At 41.3% G+C, this 26,088-nt stretch overlaps 1 protein-coding gene across 3 annotated transcripts in view; it reads left to right on the top strand.

Moving 5' to 3' along the window:
• LOC143024009 (ornithine decarboxylase-like) overlaps nt 1-21,371 on the top strand; it is a 61,945-nt gene extending 40,574 nt beyond the window's left edge. For 2 of the 3 annotated variants that reach the window (XM_076182701.1, XM_076182702.1), the window contains exons 2-11: nt 175-317; nt 2,996-3,358; nt 9,828-9,924; nt 10,290-10,366; nt 12,002-12,174; nt 12,630-12,789; nt 13,400-13,594; nt 15,803-16,024; nt 18,430-18,638; nt 19,261-21,371. In XM_076182701.1, coding sequence (XP_076038816.1) covers nt 3,263-3,358; nt 9,828-9,924; nt 10,290-10,366; nt 12,002-12,174; nt 12,630-12,789; nt 13,400-13,594; nt 15,803-16,024; nt 18,430-18,638; nt 19,261-19,471 — 1,440 coding nt within the window. In that variant the 5' untranslated portion in view covers nt 175-317; nt 2,996-3,262 and the 3' untranslated portion in view covers nt 19,472-21,371. The remainder of the gene's footprint in view (nt 1-174; nt 318-2,995; nt 3,359-9,827; nt 9,925-10,289; nt 10,367-12,001; nt 12,175-12,629; nt 12,790-13,399; nt 13,595-15,802; nt 16,025-18,429; nt 18,639-19,260) is intronic. The other variant, XM_076182703.1, reaches the window with a different exon arrangement.
• The last annotated feature ends 4,717 nt before the right edge of the window (nt 21,372-26,088 follow it).

The raw sequence follows: 26,088 nt of genomic DNA, 5'->3' as shown, positions 1-26,088 counted from the left end.
CTTTTCAATGAAATGTTAAATGCCCTTGTTTACGTGATTCTGGAATTTTACCAACAGTCACAGTGCTTACTAATGATTTTTTTTTTTTTTAAATTCCATTGGAGTAAACATTTTTATTTCAGTTCTTGTTTAACAATAACTACAAATTATTGTTTTTGTTTATCTTGCAAACAGGGACGATACTCGGTGGAGCGACTGGACCAGTGCGCCTTCTGTCTATACGGAGGAAACTGGCGATTCACCCTTAACGGATTGCCGCCGTGGTACTGAGAGTCGCACGACTTTATCATCCTGCCACTGAACAGGCCATAGCCAGTGTAAGTCGTCGACATTTCCATCAGATGGTTTCTTGCGTTTGATTAATTTCGTTTCCTAGTTTTGTTTGCATTTGTAGATTTGTATTTATTTGGATTTAACTAGTATATTGATTTCATATTTGTTAATTTACTACTAAGTATTTCAGCGGCTTTGACCCATCGTTTTTCGCTCATATTTCCGAAATAACCATTCACATCAGCATGATATATTAGCACAGCCTAATTCACACCCTGCCATAATTTTTGACGTTATAGTGCATTCACAAGTGTATTTAATTACGGCGTTTACTCTTGATATTAAGTGTGTCGTAGCCGACACCCGTGAAGTAAATCGAACAGGTGAAGTCGTGACGTCATCACAAACTACCTCGTGTATCCCAAATTCACTTGTTCGATTTACTTCACGGGTGTCTGCTACGACACACTTAATATCAAGAGTAAACACCGTAATTAAATACACTTGTGAATGCACTATAACGTCAAAAATTATGGCAGGGTGTGAATTAGGCTGTGCTAATATACCATGCTGATGTGAATGATTATTTCGGAAATATGAGCGAAAAACGATGGGTCAAAGCAGCTGAAATACTTAGTATTAAATCGTCGACATATTTCTGGCGTATGCGTTGTTTCTTTAGACTTTAGAGGAAATTAGTCTTGGTTTTGTAATTTATACATAGATTGTATTCATTAGGATTTTATAATTTACTAATTAACTCAGGATTAATTAGTTATTAATTCTTATAGATTTGATTATTTACGATTACCAGTGACAGTAGTTCAACATTTCATTTGTCGGCTGCTTTGTTTTGTCTAATTAAATTCTTCTAGGTTTGTTTTTATTTGTAGATTTGTATTTATTCAATCGGCTTTATCCGGCACTCTATTCAGATTTATTTATTAATTTACTCAGATGTAATTATTGAATTACGATTTGTGTTATATCGATGGCGGTTAAGTTGAATATTTGTTACTTGAGACTGTGAAACAGACGCTGCGGAGTCATTATTTTAGTCGCTAGCGAATGAAAGTCCAAAGCGAACAAAAGCAGCGCCGTGTAAACGCCGTTTTTGTCATGAAGGGAATCGTGTCTCGGTTGTCGACATTTTGTCCATTTTTTTTTTTTTTTTATCCCTCGGTCTGCTTACATAAACAAAAGATTATTATAAAAAAGGCAAATAGCATCACCAGTTCAGGGAAAATATATTTACAAATTGTTTAGTTTGCTAAGATACAGGAAAATTATTTTGTTAATCGAGGTTCTTGTTGCGGAAAGTGCCATAATAAATTATAAAATTATGCAGTATTTTGTATTCAATATTATCAGGGTTCAAGTTGTCATCTATGGTTTTAATTTTCTGTTATCTGGTTATAGTGTTTGAAAAAAAAATCAATAATTAACGGATGAAAAATAATCTATTTCTGTTGTGCATTTGTCGACATTCGTCTATGCGCTAGGCATTTTCAAGGCCATTGTTGAAAGCAATATTATAAATGTGAAACGAAATTTGATAAAAAGGAATGTGAAACTTCAAAGTCTAAAAAAATCCTGTTTTGCTTGATTGTTGGGTGTGTGACAATACACATTACCTCCAGGATCGTCATAAATTATAATATAAAATTGTTTATTGTAGAATGATTGAGGCTTGGATATTTTTAAACACGATTCAATACTATATCTTCATAACGAGTCGAGCTGCGCACTTCTTGCTATGGAAATACAATGGCGGGCGCCGAAGAATATAAGAAATAAACAAGTATAAATATTATATAATAAACAATAATGATATATAGGACAAAATTAGAAGTAATAATTATACGTATAGGTGTAGAATAGATACAACAAAAATAACAAAAAAAAAAAAAGCAAAATCTGATCCCTCGTAGGCGCCATGACGTCACACCCACGAGTCGTGCAACTGCCATGTTCATTTCCTAATTCAATAAATATATGTATATTTTTTCATTGTAGATGTCCAATTTTCGTTTGTTGTCTATTTCTAAAAGTTGACAATATTTTTCTTAGATAATACTGCGTGAAAAGTTTGTAAAATTCAGAGAAACGTAAACATGACGTCGGATTGTTTTGGTACACCTTTACTCAGCAGTTCTGAGTTCATCCCCATTGTCCTGAGTAGCACCACAGCACTGCTAGTCAGCATGTTTCCTTTTGTGTGTGTGTGTGTAAGGTCACATGGTTTGATTGAGCAATACAGCATATGCTTACTCGAGTTCTTATTGAGAAGGGTAATATCTGGTGATCACAGGCCCAGCATGTGATTCTAGACCACTCACACCGGATCGGCGATCTGAGTTCGAGTCCCGCCAGGCTGAATATGTTAGCATCACTGCATTGTGATTTATTTGTATTTATTTTTGTCTATTCTATATATATGTATATATATATGTGTGTGTGTGTGTATATATGTGTATATATATATATATATAATTTTTTTTTTTTTTTTTTTTTTTTTTTTTTTTTTTTTTTTTTTATGCATGTTTCCATGGTTGACATGGTTGTCTTATCAAATGCCAAAGAAATTTTTTAGATTATTATTTTTTTCTTTACATAATTTCAGTGTGGCGTAGATGGAAGTGATTATTTCAATTATCAAATGAAAAAAAAATCCTCAAATTCTAAAAATGAAAAATAATTTTGTCTTATTTTCCCATTTCAGTGTGATACACATTTCCGTGGCGATCACCTGAACCATTGGAGAAGCTCAAATTCTACAGAAATCCTGTTTAATAGCAAAGCCGTTGTTTCTTGAAGTGACTCAAGATCTGTGTGCAAGAACAGTAAAAGATCCAGTACATCTGACAAAAACTGCTAACATCATCCGTCTTGTTTCGAAGAACAGTTGCATAATTCGTACTTCTTTCCTCTTTAACGTAAATCTCATCACTTGAGTGGTAGTTGAAGCATTCGCATCATAGAAGGCAAGATGAAGATGAAGATCAGTTCCTTTGGTGACAGGGCTCAGATCCTGAACAACAACTTGACCCCAATGGACATCATTCGCCAAACAGTGACCCAGCCGGTGAGTAAAAAAAAAAAAAAAAAAAAAATGAGTGCTGGTGAATGAGAGAGGAGTATATGGGGGGGATGAAATGGGTGGAAATAGATTTGTGCCTTTGATTTTGGCTACCTCCCCTGTAAGGGGGAAAAAGCCCTTGGTATATGCATCTAAGAAATGAATATTGAGGGAACAAGAATTTTGTTTATTTTTTGTTTTTATTTATTAATAATATTCTTGCTCCCTGAATATTCTGTTCATACCCATGGCAGTGGGCAAGATGCAGGGATGACCCGTCATCCAGGAGGAGCCAAGTTAAAAGGGAGGGAGGGAAGGGTGGTGGATGGGAGTGGAGTATGTGGGGATGAAATAGGTGGGAGTGGTTTTTATGCTTTTGATTTTTGGCTACCTCCCTTGCAAGGGGGGGGGGAAAGCCATGGGTGTATGTAAGATATTCAGGGAGCAAGAGGAACTAAGATGAGAGAGAAGAAAGGGTGGTTGATGGAAGTGAGTAGCCTTTTGACTTTGCTACCCTCTTGTAAGGGGGAAAAATCCCTTGGTATATAGAATACAAAAGAAAACTAGGTTGCATGGGGAATGGGTGAATGCTTTGGCTACCCCTCAAACTCCCCTTGTAACGGGGGGAAAAGCCCTTTTGGAATATGTATGTATTAATATTCAAGTTTGCTGAAATTTGCACATGTGGAAGTAACAGACGGGAGACCACTAAACATGGTATTATACTCTGGATGTAGTGTGGATCATTACGGAGTCAATGGAGAAGTTTGATTGTGCTGGTGAGTTTGTATCTCCGTGGGAAATTGCATTCTGCAATATTTTGGTCCTAGCTAGATTTTTGTTTTGGGATACTTTGCATTCTCTTCCTTCTATGAGGTTCGTTTGCCATTGTTTGTCATTGTTGTACATGTCTGTGTCTGTTATGGTTTTTAGTAATATGGTATGTGTCTGGGGGTGATTAGCTGCCTTGTTATGTTTCCACCATAACTTGTCATCATTCCCTAGACTGGCTGAGCAGACACAATAGTTTTAAATGGCCACTGACTCCAGGCCATGACCAACCTGACATGTGGCCAAATTTCCTTGGCTGTTTTGACCATCTCCACACCCTAAGTCGGGTCCAGTACCCCCTCGCCCCTTATAAGGGGAAAAAAAAACCTGGTGTATAGATAGAATGTTGGGGAGGTTATTTAGCCATGTGTTTAGTAGTTCAATATAGGTTGAAGTTCAGGTGTATTTTGTTGCTTCGCTCAGCTGCTTGCAGATGGGGTACAAACATACTCGGTTAACACCTACACCACACAGTACATCCACACAGACTTCCTACTCCAAAATTCCTCCAGATTTTAGCCCCACACAGAAGTGAAAACCATTCCAGCACAACTGTGTTCTGTACTGAAACTGTACCAACACGGAATAGGCCTCTTCAAAAAATACGAACTGCTCCAGACGTAATTAATTTACGAGACACTGTACACTTCATCCTACACTGCCCCAACCTAGACATCAATTCTATCTATAAACCGAGGACTTCTTCATACACTGTATAATCCTCCCTCTTCACTTATGACCTCCTGCCTCATCTCTTTTCCTCTTCCCCCAAGTTTCTCTCACTCTCTGTCTCTGTCTTGCTGCCCCTCCCCCCAAAAATAAATAGATAAAAAATTGATTTCTGGATTTATGTTTGTGGGACCAGATTCTCCAATGGCTAAAAAATTTAAACTGAGAGGGAGAGTTCAGAGATATGAAACTAGTTTCAAAAAGAATTGTTTTTTTCTTCCAAATTGTATCATGAATCCTATATACTATATACCAAGGACTTTTTCCCCCTCCCAAGAAAAGTAGCCAAAGTCAAAGGCATAAATCCACTCCCACCTATTTCATTCCCCACACACTCCACTCCCATTCACCCCTCCCTCCCACTTTTGGCTCTTCTTGGATGACTGGTCATCCCTGCAACTCGCCCATTGTCCTGGGTCAAAAGCAATGCAGCAAGACACAGCACATCCACAGCAAGGCTGCTTCATTTAATTGGTGACGGTCCCCCTCCTCCATCCTCTCGTTTGAGGATAGAAATATTATTATATACAAATCATCGCCACATTCCAAGACACACAACCAGCCAGGGGGGGAAGAAATAAAAAGTTAACATCTGTAAAAATTGTTGTATAATTATGAATTATAAAAAAAAAAAAAAAAAAACACCTATGAGAGGATTAAATGTAACAAAGTGAATTCCCCACCCTACAGACTCCTTTGTAAGGTTCTTGGACCCTTGGTTGAGAAACTCTGTTTTACAGGATGATGCTCTTGCATCATTGTATAGATTTTTCATTTCTCTTCTTTTGGTTTAATGTTGGTCTGTGGTGAGAGTATTGTTCCATGTATGTGTTTGAAGGTTTGTATTGTACTTGCCTAATTAGATTGTTGTGTGGGGATTGATAGTGTGAGGCATTGTAGCAAGAAGACATAGAATATATTGTACTACAATACTACAATACCCCCATGCTAACAGTCCAGACAACTACACATTGCTTCTCACGCAGCAATAATCACAACAACAGATAATCTACCCTCAAACAGACAACAAGCAAATGCACTCATACGTCATTTTGCACAGACGAGCCATCTTACATCTCACCCTGACGACCGACGCACCATTCGACGTAAGAAAGACTTCCCCACAAACTCAGACTATACACCCTTCATAGACAGTCAGACAAAACTCATAATGCATAATCTCAAGCACTCATCTGCCTGTGGCCCTGATAACATAAGCAACATCCACCTAAAACACATTGGACCACAAGGTATACACGCACTCACAAACATTGCAAACTACAGCTATTCACACAACACTATACCCGACATCTGGAAGCATGGTAAAATAATCACCATTCCAAAACCGAACAAAGACCCAACAATCCCAACATCGCACCGCCCAATCACACTTCTCTGCACCCCCTCTAAAGTCATTGAACGCCTAATACTTAAACTTGTCACACCATATATTCCCCTTGCTGACTCACAACACGGTTTTAGGCCACTACACTCCACAAACACACTTCTGACAAACCTCACACAAAGAATTTTAGATGGCATCAATTCAGATAGGCCCCACCACAGAACACTTCTTATAACATTGGACATTAGTAAAGCTTTTGATGCTATCCCCCGCCACAACCTAACAAATAAAATATATAACACAGACATGCACAATAACACCAAAAGATGGCTGGCCAATTATCTGGCAGGCAGGAATGCTCATGTGTCATATAATGGCCATTCATCGCACATCAGAAACATTAAGAACGGAGTACCACAGGGCTCAGTTCTATCCCCCACATTATTCAATCTATACATGCATGACTTACCCACACCAGACACCTCAGAAATACAAATCTCTTCCTACGCAGACGACATAACAATCACATGCACACATCGTAACACAGACAAAGCTGCAGAAATAATCCAGCCTTACCTTGACACACTCAACACATGGTTCATCACAAACAGACTCAAAATAGCTCCAACCAAATCTACAGCAACACTTCTCACCAACTGGACAAAAGAACACAAATACATACCTCATCTCTACATCAACAACACTCTAATACCACACACAAACACACCAAAAATTCTTGGTGTAACATACGATACATCCATGTCTTTCAAACAACACCTCACAAACATAAAAAACAAATGCACACCTAGACTTAACGCACTTAAGTCAATCACTGGAACAACATTTGGACAAAACAAAGAAACTAATATAACAATATACAAACAATGCATACGCTCAGTGATGAATTATGCGAGTCCTGCATGGGTTCCTAATCTCAGTGAGACACACCACAACACCCTTCAAATCATACAAAACAAAGCCCTAAAAACAATTACAGGCTGCACAAATACAACACCTACAGACCATTTACACCATGAAACAAAAGTCCTCAAAGTCAAGGACCACCTCGACATGAGAGGCACACAAACACTTGCTGCAGCCACCACAAACACATCACACCCGCTACACTACATAGCAGAACACCCACACACACCAAGAAACATTAAAACTACACCCAAAGACCTTTATTACGCACAGATACTCTCTTCTCTTCCTCCACAACCACCAAATACCAGCCTCCGAAAACATATTCATAATCATATCACTCACCGCTCCATTAACACACTGAAAGACAACACACTGCTGCATGCCAGACCCCCTGATATCCACCCTTCTGAATCCTCTCTCCCACGAAAGGACAGAGTCCACTTGGCCAGACTGCGATGCGGTCACCACCCAGCACTTCTAAGCTACCAGAAGAGGCTGGACGACCGAGTTGTGAACAGCTGCCCAGGATGTAACACTTCACCCCATACCATACAACACATAATGGAAGACTGCATTATACACAATCATGCACGCAAACAACACAACATACACTCTATAAAGGATTTGTGGGAAAACCCAGTTTCGGCTGTGGCCTTCCTTGGGGAGACGGGACTGCTCGGACAGACAGTCTAGGGAACGACAACAACAACAACAACTACACAATACTATTTCCCTGAGGAACTTATGGTTTTACCCATGGTTATTGCCAAGTTCCTTGATGCTGCAAGTCCTGCAAGAGAGACTAGGGTTAATGTATTGGTTGATTGATTATGCAATTGTAATGTATACACTAAAAAGAGCTATGCTTGTGGAGTCTTATCTCTGGCTGTATTAATCAAACTTCGCTATAAATTTGTATTTTTATTTACTATACGAGGGGACAGAGAAGGGGGTCGCCAATTAAATGAAGCTGACTTGCTGTGGATGCCCTCAGTCTTGCTGCATTGCTTCTGACCCAGGGCAACAGGCGAGATGCAGGGATGACCTGTCCTCCAGGAGAAGCCAAGATAAGAGAGAGGGAGGGGGTGGATGGGAGTGGAGTAGGTGGGGATGAAATGGATGGGAGAGGAATTATGCCTTTTGACTTTGGCTACCTCCCTTGTAAGGGAGAAAAAAACAATGACATATATAGTTCGTACTGTTTCTGCATCTGCTCTTCCACAATTTTGTGCATCTGTATGAAAAACTGTTTCTTGATTTCCCTCCTCCTTTCCTCTCTTTTTACCCCCATCCTAAAGAAGATGTGTTGGTGCACTATAAATGGGTCTGGAAAGAGGAAGAGATCCAGTCATCTAGGGATAGAAGAGATGTGCAAAGTGGAAATCTTGTTGATTAGGATGGGTCAGAGGTTGTAATGAGGGGAAAGGCACAGGCAGCCGTATGAAATTACGACAAATGGATAAACAAGCTTGGCCACAGGGGACCGAAACATTGACTGGACGACTGCTTACCACAAAGCTGTTCGCTTGGTACAGTATACCATGTCATTGGACAATGGTCTGGTCAAGTTCCAGATAGTTTCTTTTATACGATCAGTGTGGTACAGTGGTAACATCATTGCTATGTGGTAAGTAGTTACGTAGCCAATGGTTCAAGTCCCAGTGGCATAGCTTGTTCGTCCATTGGTAAAGATGTGCAAAAGAAGAATTGGGATTCTAAAATGCAGAGAAAGATATAGCCATATTGGGGGGTTTGCACAGCATGGGGCGAGAGAAACTATTCTCGCACCAACGTATACTCCCAATTAATGAGTAGGAGGAAGAAGTGTACAATAAACCTTCGATATAATGAACTAAATGGGGTGGAGGTTTGGTTATTGTAGTCGAAAGTATGTATTGTACATTGGTATGTATTCAAATTTTCCATGGTCCTGCCAACCACATATACCGACCTTGTTTGGTGTATCAAACAAATGGTTGGTAGGTCTTGCTAGAGTCGATGTAGCTGAAGTTCAGTGTAACAAGGTTTGGTCTGGTGAAGGGTTACTTTACATCAAAAGCAAATTTTTTTATTTTTTTGGGAATAATCCAAGTTTGGGTGCTTATAAGAAAAGGACTATTTTTTATATATGTGTATAATATACATGTATTTATACAATAGATATTACATTCTACTGATCTATATATCTTCTGTGATATGGATATGTTTGGACTTTAGTTTCACTGGTAAAGGTGACGGCACATGAGGCTAGCATGCTACTTGCTTTTGCTACTCGCTTTGAGTAAGAATTACATAGGTTACAATAATCTAGACTTCTGTAAGAACATTTCAACAATGTGACTAACATTTTTATAAGTTTTAACTTCTTAGTTCATTGTTCAACTTATGTGGCACGATTGACATTTGAAAATTTGAAAAACAATATTGTAACAATTCATTTTTAATCGAAGTAGGAAAAACAAGTAGCATGCATTGTAGAAAAACTGGTTAAATTATGGCCTTCAAGAGACCATGGAGTATCATTTTCCATTAAATGTTGTCGAACATTTACGACTACAACACTAGCAAGAAATGCCTATTGTTCCATCATCTTGACAGGTTCCCAGACTATGATAAAAACTTTACCTAATTTCCCCACAACAGGGCCAAGAAGATCCATTCTTCATCCTGGATCTTGGTGACATCGTGCAGAAGGTGAAGATGTGGAAATTGAAGCTTCCTCGTGTCAAGCCTTTCTATGGTACAGTTGGCTGGCTTTCCGTTAGCTTTTGTCTCCATTTAATTTCTCCAGTGCTACTTCCGTCTGTCTTTTATCTTATCCCAACTATTGATATATTGATGGACAAATTAGATGTAAAACCGGAAATAGGCAAGAACTGGTTTACCATTAGAATATGTAACCATGTAGTGAGCACAGAAACTGTTGTTTTAAGAAAATGTTAGACAATTTTAGGGATAGGGATGACAGGTGGTAATGGACATGGAACTGCCTAGTGTAGGCCTTATGATCTCTTGCAGTCTACTTCATTCTTGTAACCTTACGTGAGGTGTAATTTTTATTTATTTTTTATTTTTATTTATTTATTTATTTATTTATTTTTTCAGCTGTCAAATGCAACGACAATGAGGACGTACTGGAAGTACTTGCTGCTCTGGGCACCGGGTTTGATTGTGCGTCCAAGGTGAGTTTGATTTGGCTCCTGCGACCAGTGACAGAAATGGGTGTCAGATTATTTATTTATTTTTTCTCCCTAAAATTATAATGTATGGTATGGAAATTATTACAAAAAATAAGGAATATTAAATACACAAGTTTTGAAATTTTATTTTAATGCCTCCATTAGTATGGAGACGTGTACAATGAACAAGTAAATTAATAAATAAATACATAAATTATATTTTGAAATTATAATAAATGTCTCCATTAAGACAAGTACAAAAATATATATATGTATATATAATCGGTAGTTTAACAATGTACACCCACACACTTCATCCTCGCCCCCAATTCCGTCACTGACCACTACCACCCATTCACACGTATCTATCATTAGCTTGAACATCAAAGTGTGTATGACGTTTGAATCCTTTGTTCTCGACAGTATGTTTGAATGAGCCCATCAATGGAACAATATGATTCGAATATTTGTTTTCATAGAGTAATGCCACTATATCCGGTTTATTTGAGGCGATTGAAATTCTTTTCGTTTGTAGTACTTGTTTGAAAATCACAGGAACTGGCTCTTTCATGACGTGTTCACCCGGATCATAATTATTTTAGTCTTCCTTCTCCTGCCCCGCCCCCTCCCCCTCCGTGATAAAAAATTATATTCACCTGTTCATGGTGACAACTCTCATTTCCTCCATTGTCTCCCTTTTATTTCCTCCTCCGGTTCTCTTATCTTCCCCCACCCATCCTCTCTTCCTCCTCCCCTCCTCCAATTCTCTCCTCCTCCCCCTCCCATTCTCTCCTCCTCCCCCTCCCATTCTCTCCTCCTCCCCCTCTCATTCTCTCCTTCTCCCCCTCCCATTCTCTCCTCCCTCCTCCCCCTCCCATCCCCTCCTCCTCCTCCTCCCCTCCCCTCCCATTTTTCCTCCCCTCCCATTCTCTCCTTCTCCCCCTCCCATTCTCTCCCCTCTCCCCCTCCCTCCTCCTCCCTCCCTCCCCCCTCCTCTCCCCCCTCCTCCTCCCATCCCCACCCCTCCTCCTCCCATCCCCTCCCCTCCTCCTCCCATCCCCTCCCCTCTCCTCCTCCTCCATCCCCTCCTCCTCCCCTCCCCCCTCCTCCCCCTCGATCCTCCCCTCCCATCCCCCCTCCTCCTCCCATCCTCTCCTTCCTCCCTCCTCCCTTCCCCCTCCTCTCCCATCCTCTTCTCCCTCCTCCCCTCTCATCCTCCTCCCCTCTCATCCTCCCCTCTCATCCTCTCCTCCCCTCTCATCCTCCCCTCTCATCCTCTCCTCCCCTCTCATCCTCCCCTCCCCTCTCATCCTCCCCTCTCATCCACCTCCCCTCTCATCCTCCCCTCCCCTCTCATCCTCCCCTCTCATCCACCTCCTCCCCTCTCATCCACCTCCTCCCCTTCCAACCACTTCTCCTCCTCCCCACCCATCCTCTCCTCCTCCCCTCCCATCATCTATTCCTCCACCTTCCGTCATTCCGTCCCCTCACATTCTCTCACTTTTCCTCACTTCTCACCTTTTCTCCCCTCCTTACCTCCCCTTACACACACACACACTCTCTCTCTCTCTCTCTCTCTCTCTCTCTCTTTCTCTTTCGTAAACAGGTTTTTAAGAAATGATTCCTGATGCATTACAGAGTGAGATTCAGAAGGTGTTGGACATGAACGTTGACCCTTCCAACATCATCCTGGCCAACCCTTGCAAACCGGCCTCGCACATCCGCTACGCTGCTGTCAACGGCGTCCCCCTCATGACCTTCGACAACGAGGCAGAGCTGCACAAAGTGAAGGCGCTATATCCCCAATCTAGGTAAGTGGGTTTAAAGTCTTTTGTATGTATACATACATATATCAAAAGCTTTTTCCATCTTACAAGGGGGGTAGCCAAAAAGAAGTACCCGTGAAAAACCCAACGACATGGGGTGGGTCAAAGTTTTCTTTGTCCTTTTGAGCTGTATGATGTATAGGGAAGATTATGGTAAGCCCCCCCCCCATCATCATCATCATCATTCTCATTCTTCTTAGTCTTCATTCTCATTCATCCTCTTTTTCTGCCTCTATTTTCTCCATCATATTTTTCTGCTTCATTCTCCTCCTCCTCCATTTTTTTTTCTTCTTCGTCTTCTCCATAATGATAATAATAAATATACGTACTTAAATCTCTCGTATACTTTTAATGCATTATAAATTTTATTGTATTTAATTGTATCTTTCATGTGCTGTTGGCGCATTTAAAAAAAATTTAATGTACGCTCGTGTTTTCAGGCTGGTGCTTCGCATTCGCTACGATGATCCCGGTGCCCAGTGTGCCCTTGGCATCAAGTTCGGCGTGATGCCCGAAGAAGCTTCAGCCTTGCTCGAGACTGCAAAGGAACTTGACCTGGATATTGTGGGCGTGGCCTTCCATGTGGGGTCAGGGTGTCAGGTGAGTGAGCCTTGTGTTTTTCTTTTATTTATTTACTTTTTTATTTATTTGGATGCTCGCTGGCTGAGCGGGTTAGGGCATCGTTGCCTGAGGTTGAGGGGATGGCGGTTCGAATCCTGCCACTGGCGAAGTTGAACCAAGGGCATGGGTCGCTAAATTCCACTGTGAGGGGCACCGTCTTAGCCTGTTGATAGGGGGCAATTTGTGACATTAAACCAAATCATCATCATTTACTTGTCTTGCTACATTGCTTCTGACCCAGGGCAGTGGGCAAGATGCAGGGATGACCTGTCATCCAGGAGGAGCCAAGAAAAGAGGGAGGGAGAGGGTGGATGGGAGTGGAGTATGTGGAGATGGAATGGGTGGGAGTGGTTTCTATGCCTTTTTCTTTTTGGCTACCTCCCTTGTAAGGGAGAAAAAAAGCCCTTGGCATATGTGTGTATATGTATTATTTGTATTTATAATTATTTGTTTATTTTCAACTTGTATCAAAGGTTAAAAATTGTATGTAATTAATTGGGGAACCAATGATATTAAACCTGATCACATTATTTATCTTATTATTAATGAGTAATATAATTATTAAGTCGATCTTCATTTTATTTTCCAGAATCCTTCCATCTTTCTTGAAGCCATTAAAGCAGCAAGAGACGTATTTGACGAAGCCGAAGCTCTCGGATTCTCGCCCACACTTCTCGACATCGGTGGCGGGTACCCGGGAGTGCGCGGGAAGACCTTGGACGACCTGGCGCACTACATCAACTTAGGACTTGATCGCCATTTCCCTCAGGGTTGTGGAGTTCAGGTACAGTTTGGTGTTTCTGTTATTTAGTTGTTGTCGTTCCCTAGACTGTCTGTCCGAGCAGTCCCGTCTCCGTTATTTAGTTGTTGCCCCTGGGTCGTCCATGTCTCCTGCAGTGGACAGGAGATGTGGACAACCCTTAATCCAAGAGGAGCTAAGTTGAGAGGGAAACGAAGAGTGGTAGAATGAGTGTGAGTATGTGTGTCTATTGACTGGCTACCTCCCTGATAGGGGGAAAAAGGCTTTGGTGTATAAATAGTCGTATACAGAGAGTTTACTTTCCGTAGGTATTGGTGAGGCTGGGTGTTGAGTAGGTGTAGAACAGAAGCAAACCTGTGAAGAACGGTTGCAAAGAGAGGTTTGGGGGAAAAGATGAGATACAGGATAACAAAGGTGGAAACAATTCATAGGAAGCCAAGAGAGCAAGTGTAATGTGGAGTCTGTTTTTTATGGAGACTTTTACGAAATAATGAAAGTTTGTTTTGGATTGAAGTAAAAAAGGTAATGGGAGATTAGAGTTCGGGAAAGGGAAAAATAAAGGTGGAGATGGACATTTGGAAATGGAAGTGAAGGCTGTATGGGAAAGATGGTGAAGATTCTACACCAGGCAGTGTTTAGCTGTCTCTGCAGCTGTCACATTTGCCCAGTCACAGGGAATACGAGATAATTGTGAGACGGAAAAGATGGGTGAGATTGTTTCGGTTAATTGTCGAAGGTAAAGCATCCCTTCTGTGGGTGTGCTGTGCCTTGCTGCATTGCTTCTGACCTGGGCAGTGGGTGGGAGACAGGGATGACTGTTCATCCATGAGGAGCTAAGATGAGAGAGGGGGAAAGGGTGGTGGGTGGTGGGTGGGAGTGGGTGCATGCCTTTGACTCGGCTACCCCCTTTATAAGGGGGAAGAAGCCCTGGGTACGTAGATATAGTTGTTGAATGTAGATGGGATAGCTTTTACCCACCTCTCCTTCGTACCTGTCATCAGCTCTTTTCTCCTCTCTTCCGTTGGCGCATTCCATGAGAGTGCATACATTCTCTGAAGTTGAATGTAAAGGATGTTTAGTGTAAATAATGAATATATATAAATTTAGTCAATGTAACTGTAACTGAATGATCTCCAGTGGACTTTATGAAAGAAATATTTATGGATTTCAGTTGTTTTTGTTATTGCCGAAGTCAATTACGTAATTCATATTTTGTATTAACCCCTTCCATACGGTGCCGCACACATAGGCGTCATGAGAAGCAGGTGGATTCGCGACGCTGCCATATCGGCATCTTGATTATATTTATTGTAGTCTCCCCTGTGTTTTTACATTCTCCCAAATGTGCCCTGAATCCCATTCTCTGTGGTTTTCAAAATTCGCGGGTGAAAGAGAGAACGATCGATATAAGCGGTGACTATATTTTATGATGCGAATATTATTACAACACGTCATACGGCTGGCATTGGCTGCTGCCCGCGAGATTTAAGTCCCGTACTGAAGTGGTTAACCTCTTCACTCCGGGCCAAAATCTCGCAGGCAGCATTAGCTGTCAGACGTACGATGTGTCGTAATAATACTCGCATCATAAAATATAGTCACCGCTTATATCGATCGTTCTCTCTTTCACCCGTGAATTTTGATAACCATAGAAAATGTGATGAAGACAGTTTAGAGAGTATGTCACTACGCAGGGACATACATACATACATATACCAAGGCTTTTTCCCCCTTCCAAGGGAGGTAGCCAAAAAGGGAAAGGCATAAAAACACTCCCACCCATTTCATCCCTAAATACCCTCCACACCCCTCCCACCCTTCCTCTCATCTGAGCACCTCCTGGATGACGGGTCATCCCTGCACCCTGCCCACCGCCCTGGGTCAGAAGCAGTGTCGCAAGACACAGTACATCCACAGCAAGGCCGCTTCATTTAATCGGCGACCCCCCCTCTCCGTCCCCCTTTGTACGCAGGGACAACTACAATAAATATAATCAAGACGCCGATATGGCAGCCTCGTGTATCCACTTGCTCCTCATGCCGCCTACGTATGCGGCACCGTATGGAAGGGGTTAAAAACAAAAAAACAACAACAATGGAGCTGTGCCCCTACTGCAAGAGAAGTCTAAGACAATGAATTGATTATTTTAATTTTCAAAGTTTATTGCTTAACCTGATTGTTTACATGGTTTGGCTTATTTACTTATTTTTACATGGTGTCTTATCTTTCCAGATTATCGCCGAACCTGGTCGTTACATGGTTGCTTCTGCCTTCACCCTGGCAACAATGGTGCTGGCCAAGCGAGATCCAACTGCCTCGGACAACTCGACAATGTACTACATCAACGATGGCGTCTATGGGTCATTCAACTGCGTTCTCTACGACCACCAAGGAGTTCATCCCACACTGCTCAAGGTGACCTCACATTCTCGCTTCTTTCTTCAAAGATGGAAAGTAAGTTTTAACACTTACTAACCTCCCGTGACTGACATTTTGGTGAATTTGTCGGTGTTGTAGTTGTTCTATCCGGGACATGGAATAACTTTAATCCGAGTGAACCAATTAATAATCACGGGGGTCCGCAAACCACGAGGAGCTAAGATGACTGGGAATCTAGTGAGTGTTGTACCCAGGGCCATCTGGCCAGGCACTCTCGCCCTAAAACACTATGGCTTGAATGGGGTTCTCCCACAAATTCCTTATAGAGTATGTGTTGTGTTGTTGGCATGCAAAGTTGTATACAATGCTGTCTTCCATAATGTGTTGTATGGGGTGAAGTGTTGCATCTGGGACAGATATCTGCGATCATCCAGCCATCGCGGGGTTACTTAGAAACTAGCTCTGCAGCCTGGCTAGGTGGACTCTGTCCTCTTGGTGGAGAGCATTCAGAGGAATGGACTTCAGGGGGTCAGGCATGCAGTTGTTGGTGTTGTTGTTCCCTAGACTGTCTGTCCGAGCAGTCCCGTCTCCCCAAGAAATACCACAGCCGAAACTGGGTTTTCCCACAAATCCTTTATAGAATGTATGTTGTGTTGTTTGCGTGCATGATTGTGTATAATGCAGTCTTCCATTATGTGTTGTATGGTATGGAGTGAAGTGTTACATCCTGGGCAGCTGTTCTAAATGTGGTCATCCAGCCTCTTCTGGTAGCTTAGAAGTGCTGGGTGGTGGCCGCACCGCAGTCTGGCCTGGTGGACTCCGTCCTTTCATGGGAGAGAAGATTCAGAAGGGTGGATATCAGGGGGTCTGGCATGCAGCAGTGTGTTGTCTTTCAGTGTGTTAATGGCATGCAGTTATCTGTATCGTCTCAGTTTGGTAATGGAGCAGTGAACAGTATGCTTCTAGAGGTATTTTGGATAGATAGGTGTGTAGGGGGAAAAGGCCCTTTTGTTACCGAGATAAGTAACCATTTAGTGTCATCCTAAATGAATAGATTATGTGAATTTTGTCAGTTAATTGGTCCATTGGCCCTGGGTCTCCTGCAGAAGACCAGTATCCTTAACTGCTTCCATGCGATGATGCTGATGTCAACGTCATGTGGCACAAGTGATTATACAAGGATGCTAGCATCAGCGTCTTGATAATATTTATATTGTAGTTATAGCTGAGTGAACTCTGTATTCTGTGAACAGGCTAGATTGTATTTTCAGTGGTTAGCATTCAGTGGAAAGAGAACAACTAATAGTTGTAACTATATTCCATAACTTGTGCGTATTGTGATGGAGCATCTTACGTCAGGCACCAGATGCTGTGCACAAGAGTTCAACTCGTATTGAAGAGGTCAGGGTAATCCGCAACAGCCTCAGTGTAGGATCACAAGTCACTCGGAATATTGTGTTGCTGTTTATGGATTGTTAGTTTGGGGCATAGGTATGAGGTGTTACGTGTCTTCTGTGTGGTGGTTGCAATTAGAACCTGTGACCAGGCCTACTCTGTGAAATTTGACTTATGTACGTGACTCAGGGCAGTGGGTGAGATGCAGGGATGACCTGTCATCCAGGAGGAGCCAAGAAAAGAGGGAGGGGAGGGGTGGTGAATGGGAGTGGGTGAGGGATGAAATTGGTGGGAGCAAGTGGGAAGGCATAAAAGGAATGGGGGAACTTCCTCTCCTGTGGATAGTCACCACACGTAGTAGGTAAGAGTTGATTGAAGAGTTAGTAAACATATCTTGAATTGAAAAGAAAGAAATAATTTTCTTTGTAAGCAGTTAACCCTCCCATGTAAGCTGAGTAAAGTTATTTGGCAGTATCCTAAACACGTACAGTAGATGAAGTTTGCCACTTCGTGATTGATGTTTTAGTATACGTTTAGAGGAAATGCCCAGTTGGTTATTGTTATTATTTTTTATTTTTGGTTTGATTCAACAAACCCCCCTTATCGGAAGGCAAGGACTGTGCCCCTCATGGAGGACTTTGTAGCGTGGAATTATTCTTTAGTCTCTGAATTTAACCTGGAGTGGTTTTAACTAATTGCAAGTAAGATGTGTTTGAAATGTTGCCATGGTTTTCCCCTGCATGTTGAAAAGGTTAACTAAAATGGGGGCAGGGTAAGGGAAATGGAAATGCTCTCTCTCTCTCTCTCTCTCTCTCTCTCTCTCTCTCTCTCTCTCTCTCCTCTCTCTCTCTCTCTCTCTCTCTCTCTCTCTCTCTCTCTCTCTCTCTCTCTCTCTCTCTTTCTCTCTCTCCTCTCTCCTCTCTCTCTCTCTCTTCTCCAGGGAGATGAGGCATGATTAGCCTTGCTCCCTTAACTCTTACAAGGGAGGAAAACTATTGGCATATAGATAAATAGTGTCATTGCATATTTATAGATTCATTATAGGGTTGCTTGCCATAACACGAGAATTTGTCCTTTTGGTTCAGGATGACGGCGAACAATGTCACCCATCATCCATCTGGGGTCCCACTTGCGATGGACTGGATCAGGTGTGCAATGAGGTGGGACTGCCGAAGCTGCAGATCGGAGATTGGTTGGCATGGGAGAACATGGGGGCCTATACCCTCGTAGGATCCTGTGCATTCAACGGTTTCCCGCTTCCACGCATCAAGGTCGTTCTGCCGTACCACACTTGGTAAGTATGTCTTGTACTCTTCTGTCTGTTCTTTACGTCCCCCCTTCCCTCTCTGAACAGTAATACAGAAATTTATTTTTCATGAGAAAAAGTAAAGGCTTTGATGCTTATTTTCATATCAAGAATTTCTCCCCAGGAGGTGCCAAGATGAGAGGGAGGGTAGAGAGTGGAGGGGAGTGGAGTGTATTGGGGATGGAATGGGTGGGAATGGTTTTTATACCTTTGTTTTTTGGCTACCTCCCTTGTAAGGGGGGAAAGAGCCGTCGGTATACGTATGTATGTGTGTATGTATTTCTCCCCATCTTTACCTTTTCTGTATGATGGGTGGGGGGGGTCGTTGATTTAATGAAACAGCCTTGCTGTGGATGTACTGTGTCTTGCGACACTGCTTCTGACCTAGGGCAGTGGACAAAATGTAGGGATGACCAGTCATCCAGGAGGTGCCAAGATGAGAGGGAGGGAAGAGGGTGAAGGGGAATGGAGTGTGATAGGGATGGAATGTGTGGGAATGGTTTCTATGCCTTTTTCTTTTGGCTACCTCCCTTATAAAGGGAAAAAAGCCTTTGATATAAGTATGTTTAATGGACGGGGAATACTCAAGTTTCTTTTTGTGGTCCAACAGGCTCTTCCTCGAGGAACACCTTGGGACAAGAATGATGAATCAGGGCATTTGCAACGAAGATGCAGAGTTGGATGGAGTGGCCAAGACGAGCTTGGTGCCTCTGTCGTCCTCAAACCCATGTGGCAGTACTCTTCGCCCACTGCATCGGGAGACCAGCCTCGTAGAGGACCAGATGACCCAGTTGACATTGATTGACGTTGTCGAGATGTGAGACAACGTAAGATCGCAGTCGGCTGAAGGAAGAGGGCACAATCAGCAGAGGTATTCAGCACTTCAGCGTAGGCAGCAGCGTCGAGAGAAGACGGATGTATCGAGTTGTCCATTACGGAGAAACCAACACATAATATATAATTATTCCTGGGGGCCATCCGTGAATTTCACCTGACTGGATGCTTAGGATTTGTAGTTCTGGAGAATTGTTAAAACAAGTGGGTCCAACCTTGAAGTTTTGTCTGTGCGGCCTGCTAGTCCCAAGCTGTCGTGTGTGTCGAGGCTTTGCTTTCTAGTTTAATCGGCTTATGTTCTGCTCCCCACGTCATCTTCCATAAATGACAGTATTCGTTTCAATTGTCTTGGGTTTGCATCTTAAGGAGAATCGGCAACAAATAGATATTGTAAGGGGGCTGAGAGCAATCAATACTTATGTAGGTACATGTAATCAACAGTTAGTGATTTATATAGCAATGTAGTTGACCTGTTACGCAAGTCAGTGTACAATCATATCATTACCAATGTGGTGCAATGAACAAAGTATTATTACCCAATACTTATCATGCAGGTAATCTTATTCAGCATAAACTAGGGGCCAGATTCACAAAATATTGAAAGACCACGAGGTTTGTTTTGAGAGTGAAGGAAGTCCTGTTTTCACGTAAATTTTATGGTTTTTCACGTAAATTTTATGGTTGTCTGGGTTAAATGGCCAGTCTGCTTGTCTGATTTGGAAATGGATTACAAAATAATCTTTAAGGAAGTTTGAGACGAGTAATGGTTTTAATCCAACAGCTATAACATACAATTGTGGATATAGGCTCCTAACCTATCTTTTAAGAAATGGTGGACAAAAAATGGTTTTAATACAACAGCTGTAACATTTTACTGTAAAGAAACAAGGCAGGGTTCCTACACTTTCAAAGCACGGGTCCAGGTGTGCTTGTGTGATGCCTCAGTAGTCGATGTCGTTAGCAGAAACCAACAAACTGCTCACATGTCTTCCTCTGTTGTCAATTTGAGCCATCTGCCTTGTAAGACCAAATGGATTGTCTTATCCGTGAGTGGATGTTAATCGAGATAATCCTAGAATATATAGAAAGGCAGAAAGCGAGTTCAGCACACGCTTAGTTTCTCCAACAGGGACTAGTTGGAAATTATAAGAAAAGCACAAAGGAGGTTTGGCGGTCTTTGGTATTTTCTGCCGTATAGTGATTCTACCGAAGTATTATGATTAGTCCTACATGCATTGCTGTTGATATACGGGGTGGTCCGAAAGTCCAGCCCCATAGATATGACTGAATCATGATTATTCGGGTGAATTGTCAGTGTTGGTGTCCCAGAACTTGAAGGAGGTTCTTGTTGATGTGTTGCTGTCTTGAGTGCCTCCGGCACGTTCTGTGCCAACAGTTTAAAGGTAATCGACACGTGGAGCTGGACTTCTAGGCTACCCTGTACAGTAGTTTTTGTGTGGATAGTCTTCAGCTTGAATCTAGGACTTGTTAGTACAATTTTATTTTTTATTCAGTGCCTATATTACAAAGGACATAATGTAATACCACAAGTATGTATTTAAGAGTGGGTAATATATTATTCAGAGAAGATTACCTGAATTAACAAGCCAAGCAATGATAGAGACAGACACGGCAGCTTAGGGCGGCAGACCAGGCAGACAACGGAAGTTTCCCTTGATTCCTCATAAAACGATGTGGGACGACTCTCCTCGTTCTCCGATGGAGCAGGTAACCCCATGGCAATGTGTATCACACCCAGGCAAATGGCACTACTGTACTCAGTGCCTATTTTATTATTATTATTATTATCTTTATTATTATGATTGATTATGGTAATTATCATCCAAGTGTTAACCTCAAAATTATCCAAATAAAGTCCAATTGGAACCTGTGGTCTTCTTATTCCTAAGATGTGTTTGGAGTCAAGAGTTGATAAGTATGTAAAACAGGAGTGGTGGTTGTGTGTGAGAGAATTATCTCCAAACATTATCTCCAAAACTTTTAAATGCCCTAGTCACCATCCAGAGATGGGTACATGCTTGTTGTTGTTCGCGAGGCTGTCAGGCTGAGAAGTACCGTCTTCCTGAGGAATGCCGTGGCTGGAACAGGGTTTTTTCCACAAATCCCTTAGAGTATATGTAGTGTGTTGTTGGCATGCATGATTTTGTATAATGCAGTCTTCCATAATAGTGTTGTATAGTATGGGGTGAAGTGTTACATCCTGGACAGTGATCCGTGATGGGGTCATCCACCCTCTTCTGGTAATTTAGAAGGGCTGGATGGTAGCCTGGCCAGGCGGACTCTGTCCTCTCCGGGGTGAGTGGATTCAGAGGGATGGATATCAGGGGGTCTGGCATGCACCAATGTGTAGTTAAGATGCTTGGTCAGTGAAAGATCTCTTACTATTGTATTTCCTTCTCACATAAAGAAAGGATAGTGGGTGATTGTTCCCAGTGTATTTCAAGCGGGTAATGTAGAAATGCTCCCACACCAATACAATACAGACAACTGCATGCCAGATCCCCAGATATCCTTCCCTTTGAATCCTCTCTCCTCCAAGAGGACAGAGTCCACCGTCCAGCCTTTCTAAGTTACCAGAAGAAGCTGGAAGACCACATCGCAGATAACTGTCATGGATGTAACACTTCACCCCCAGAGTATACAACACATTATGGAAGACTCTGTTGTACACAATCACACACACGGTAACAACACAATATATATACACTCTATAAGGGATCTGTGGGAAAACCTTATTCTAGCCATGGTATTCCTCAGGGAGACTTGGTTAGACAGAGTAAAGAATGACAATAACAACAGTCCAAAGTCTCTCCCAGAGTGATATGTGAGATGACCGAAGAACTGTAGCAAGTCATTGTGGTGTTGTGGGTTTTCTGTGTAGTGAAATTAGAGGCAATATTGCATAGACATTCAAAAGAACCAGTTTCCAACTCTGAGATGGGCCGTCAAGACATACACCCAAGGAAGAACTTGTCTGCCATTTTTCACATGCTTGCGGAAGAGGGGTCGTACGTGTTTTTTACAGGAAGATTGCCTCTGCAGCAGGGCTCAACAGCCAAAGCGGGTTTGCCTACACTACCTCATTACAGTGATGTCCCCATCCCTCTTATCCATTCAAGAAATACAGAGCGGGTAAAAAGAAAGCCTTGTTCATTTACGAACTCCATTCACACCTATTTATGCCTATCCTTGTTCGATGAACGCTTTTGCATTTGATGCCTCAGTAAAATTCCTGAATCCCACAAGCACAGATATTGAACTCAAAACTTGTATTGTACAATAGTTCCTAACCTAACTTAACCATTTCCATAAAAAAACAGATTTTCAAAGGCAAAAAAGAAAGAAATGAAAAATGTGCATTTTACTGGAATAGCACTGCCATTTTTACCTTTTTCTTTGCTCATTCTTTCCACCATCCCCCACATTCTTGTTCCATTCCAGCATCATGCAAACACACTTTCACCTCTAATTTTGGGCATTTGAAAGATCTATTTTTCCTATGAAAGCATGTAATAGGTTAGGTTAGGAAATATTGGATGATGTAGATTTCTAGATATCTGTGCTTGTAGGATTCTGGAATAATACCCACTTTCTTTGACCTACCCTATCTACGTATCCTTTCCAGCCTTGCTGTCTGCTTTGCTTTGCTTCTCTATTTCTATATCCTCGTCACTGGTACCGTAGTTTTTAAACTCGTCATAAATAAATTTAGGCTCTTCATTTCTAGCTCTCAGGGAAGTCTCGGTGTTAGGTATATTATGCTAAATATATTATTCTCGCTTTCTATATCAAATATAATAAATATCATGGGTGAGGCTTGGGTGCCCATAACCCATGTTGGATGGAGTGAAAGAGGCTTTGAGTGGGAGGGGAATGTCTGTTGAGCAAGGAAGAGAGAAGGCAGGGGGATAGGGGTGAGTTGTGTATGACGCACCCTGAAGGGATTTATCCCTGTCTTCTCTACTGCATGAAGAGACTGAAAAAGGCTGGGTGGATGGTTGCTGTAAAATGATGTGTCCTTGCTGTTGATGTTCTGTGTCTTGCTGCATTGTTTCTGATCTGAGCAGTGGGCGGGATACAGGGATGACCCGTTATCCACGAGGAGCTAAGATGGGAGGGGGGAAAGGGTGGTGGATGGGAGGTATGTGGCAGAAATCAGTAATACTGTGGCAGATTTCTTTTTTGCCTCAGCATTTGATAAAACACTTCAGTGAAAATAATTGGAAGATATTCAACAAATCATTGAGGGTAAATCTTTGAAAATGTAAGATAAAGTATTACTTTTGCCCAATATCTTAACAAAATCAAGTGAGAAAATATACTTCAATCTATATTCAAAATCATGCTAGAGTACGTCTGTTTAAAAGCGTCACCCCTGTTTACAAATTTCAGGTTAGCTCCACCCCCCAAACGCCATCTATTTTTAAAAATTCAGGTTAGCCCCTTCCAAATTTTGATTTTGGTTTTGCTGAAATTCAGCCATGTATACAATAAGTTAATGTTTTGCATACAGTAATACTGCGATACCACCATCAAAATAATCTCCACTGTTCAGTGAGCGCTGAAATTATCGGATGTTTTAAGAAAATGTTAGACAACTTTATGGATGGGGATGACAGGTGATAATGGACATGGAACTGCCTAGTGTAGGCCATATGGTCTCTTGCAGTATCCTTCGTTCTTAGGTTCTTATGTTATTACCCTTGGAATAGTAAGAGAGAGGCATTTGTTCAACAATGAATTCAATACGTCTGATTGGTTGATTGATTAAACGTTATGACGTCATAACTGTTGTGTTGGTCAGAGAGCGGCCTGGCCAGTTCAAGGAAAGTCGTGCTTTGTTAAGTGTCTTGAAAACTTGTTTTTATTTTGTGATGATAGGCGCTGTGATGGTCAACGGTGACAGGAAATTGAAGAATTACCTAGGCTACGATTCATCCACAACAAATCTTTATATGGTGATAAGGTAAGACTTGTCAAACGGACCAGTGAGTATCCTATGGTAGTCGTCACACTGAATATTCAAATTCAATTTTTCGCGAATACGAAGTATTTTCTCTCGGTAATCAGTAACCCAACTGAATTAGATATATAAATGTAACAAATCAAAGTCTGAATACTGTATAAATACTATTTTTGTGTTTATATAGATCTTGTGACCAGAATGTTCACAAGATTAAAATAATGCATTATGGGTAATTCGTATGGCCAAAGTTGGTTACATTTGTTAGATAATTTTAATAGACACGATTTTTTCTTACTACAGTATATATAAAATCTAGTTACGTTTTATTCGTATAAAATATATGTTGAAGAGGGAAACAGGTAAGAACTGGTTTACCAAGTGGTTAACGAATGGAATAGATTTAGTAACTATGATGTAGTTAGTCAGCGCTGAAACAATAATTGGATGTTTTAAGAGAAGACGAGGTAACTTTATTGATGGAGATGACAGGTAGTAAAGGACATGGAACTGCCTACTGTAGGCCTCATGGCCTCTTGCAGTCTCCTCCATTTTTTATGTTCATATTTGAATTGGTTGTTCATGTCTACAGTCTTTGTATATTCACTCGTTATTTTGTAGTTTCTTAGATATTTGATGTGACGTATGAAATATGTGCTTGGCCAAGAATTTGTTATTATGTAGGAATAGTGGTCACTGTAAAGGTGAGACAAGTAATCTATTTGAGGAAAGAAAAAACGTAAAGTATTTTAAGACCCCATACTTTTTTAGGTAAATGTGAATTTATGATTATTTTGATTATAAATTTAATTACACGTTAGCAATTGTGTACAAGTCGACGCGCGCATTTGCGTGGGAGGAGCCGAAGCTGTTGAGGGCGGAGCCTAGGCTATGACGTCACGGGGGCCGTGCTCAGAAAATAAAAATAAAAAAATAAAACAAATAACAGGAAGAATGATGTATCACCATGTATAAGAATATATATTATTAAATTTATTTTAAAATTGTTTTATTTATTTATTAATTTATTTGTTTATATAATTTGAAGTATGATTATGAAAGACAAGAATTTGTTTGAAATGCATTTTGTTTAGAATACCCGATTTTCTTTCATTTGATTCACTTTTGTTTTGTCGTAGAACAAATTGTTCCAAATCTAAGCAATGTTTAGGTTGAGTAATATTTTTTTGTTTTTCTATAATTCTTTCACATTAATTTGTATATATTTATTTTACGTCTGTCTTCATATTTTGTGTGTTATTCTTCAATAGTGATGTTTGATAAAGGCTTTAACAAGGGAGATGCAGCCAAGGTCACCATATTAAGACAACAGGGCAGGACAAATTTAAGTTTAAGAAGGAAATAGGCAAGAATTGCTTTACTAATAGGGTGGTGTAGTTACTGAGCTCTGAAACAATAATTGGTTGTCTTAAGAGAAGATAACTTTGTGTGACAGGTGATAAGGGACATGGAACTGCCTAGTGTAGGCCTTCTGGTCTCTTGCAGTCTCCTCCATTCGTATGCTCTTAACCTTATGGATAGAGATGAGAGCTGGTAAGGGAGAAAGAACTGTCTAGTGTAGGTTTTATGGTCTCTTGCAGTCTCCCCCATTCTTATGCT

The sequence above is a fragment of the Oratosquilla oratoria genome, unplaced genomic scaffold (genome assembly GCF_046742065.1).
Source record: "Oratosquilla oratoria isolate Oo_2021 unplaced genomic scaffold, ASM4674206v1 SCAFFOLD79, whole genome shotgun sequence".
Taxonomy (NCBI): Eukaryota; Metazoa; Arthropoda; class Malacostraca; order Stomatopoda; family Squillidae; genus Oratosquilla; species Oratosquilla oratoria.
The sequence above is the reverse complement of the archived record's forward strand: the minus strand, read 5'-3'. Positions and strand labels throughout refer to the sequence as shown.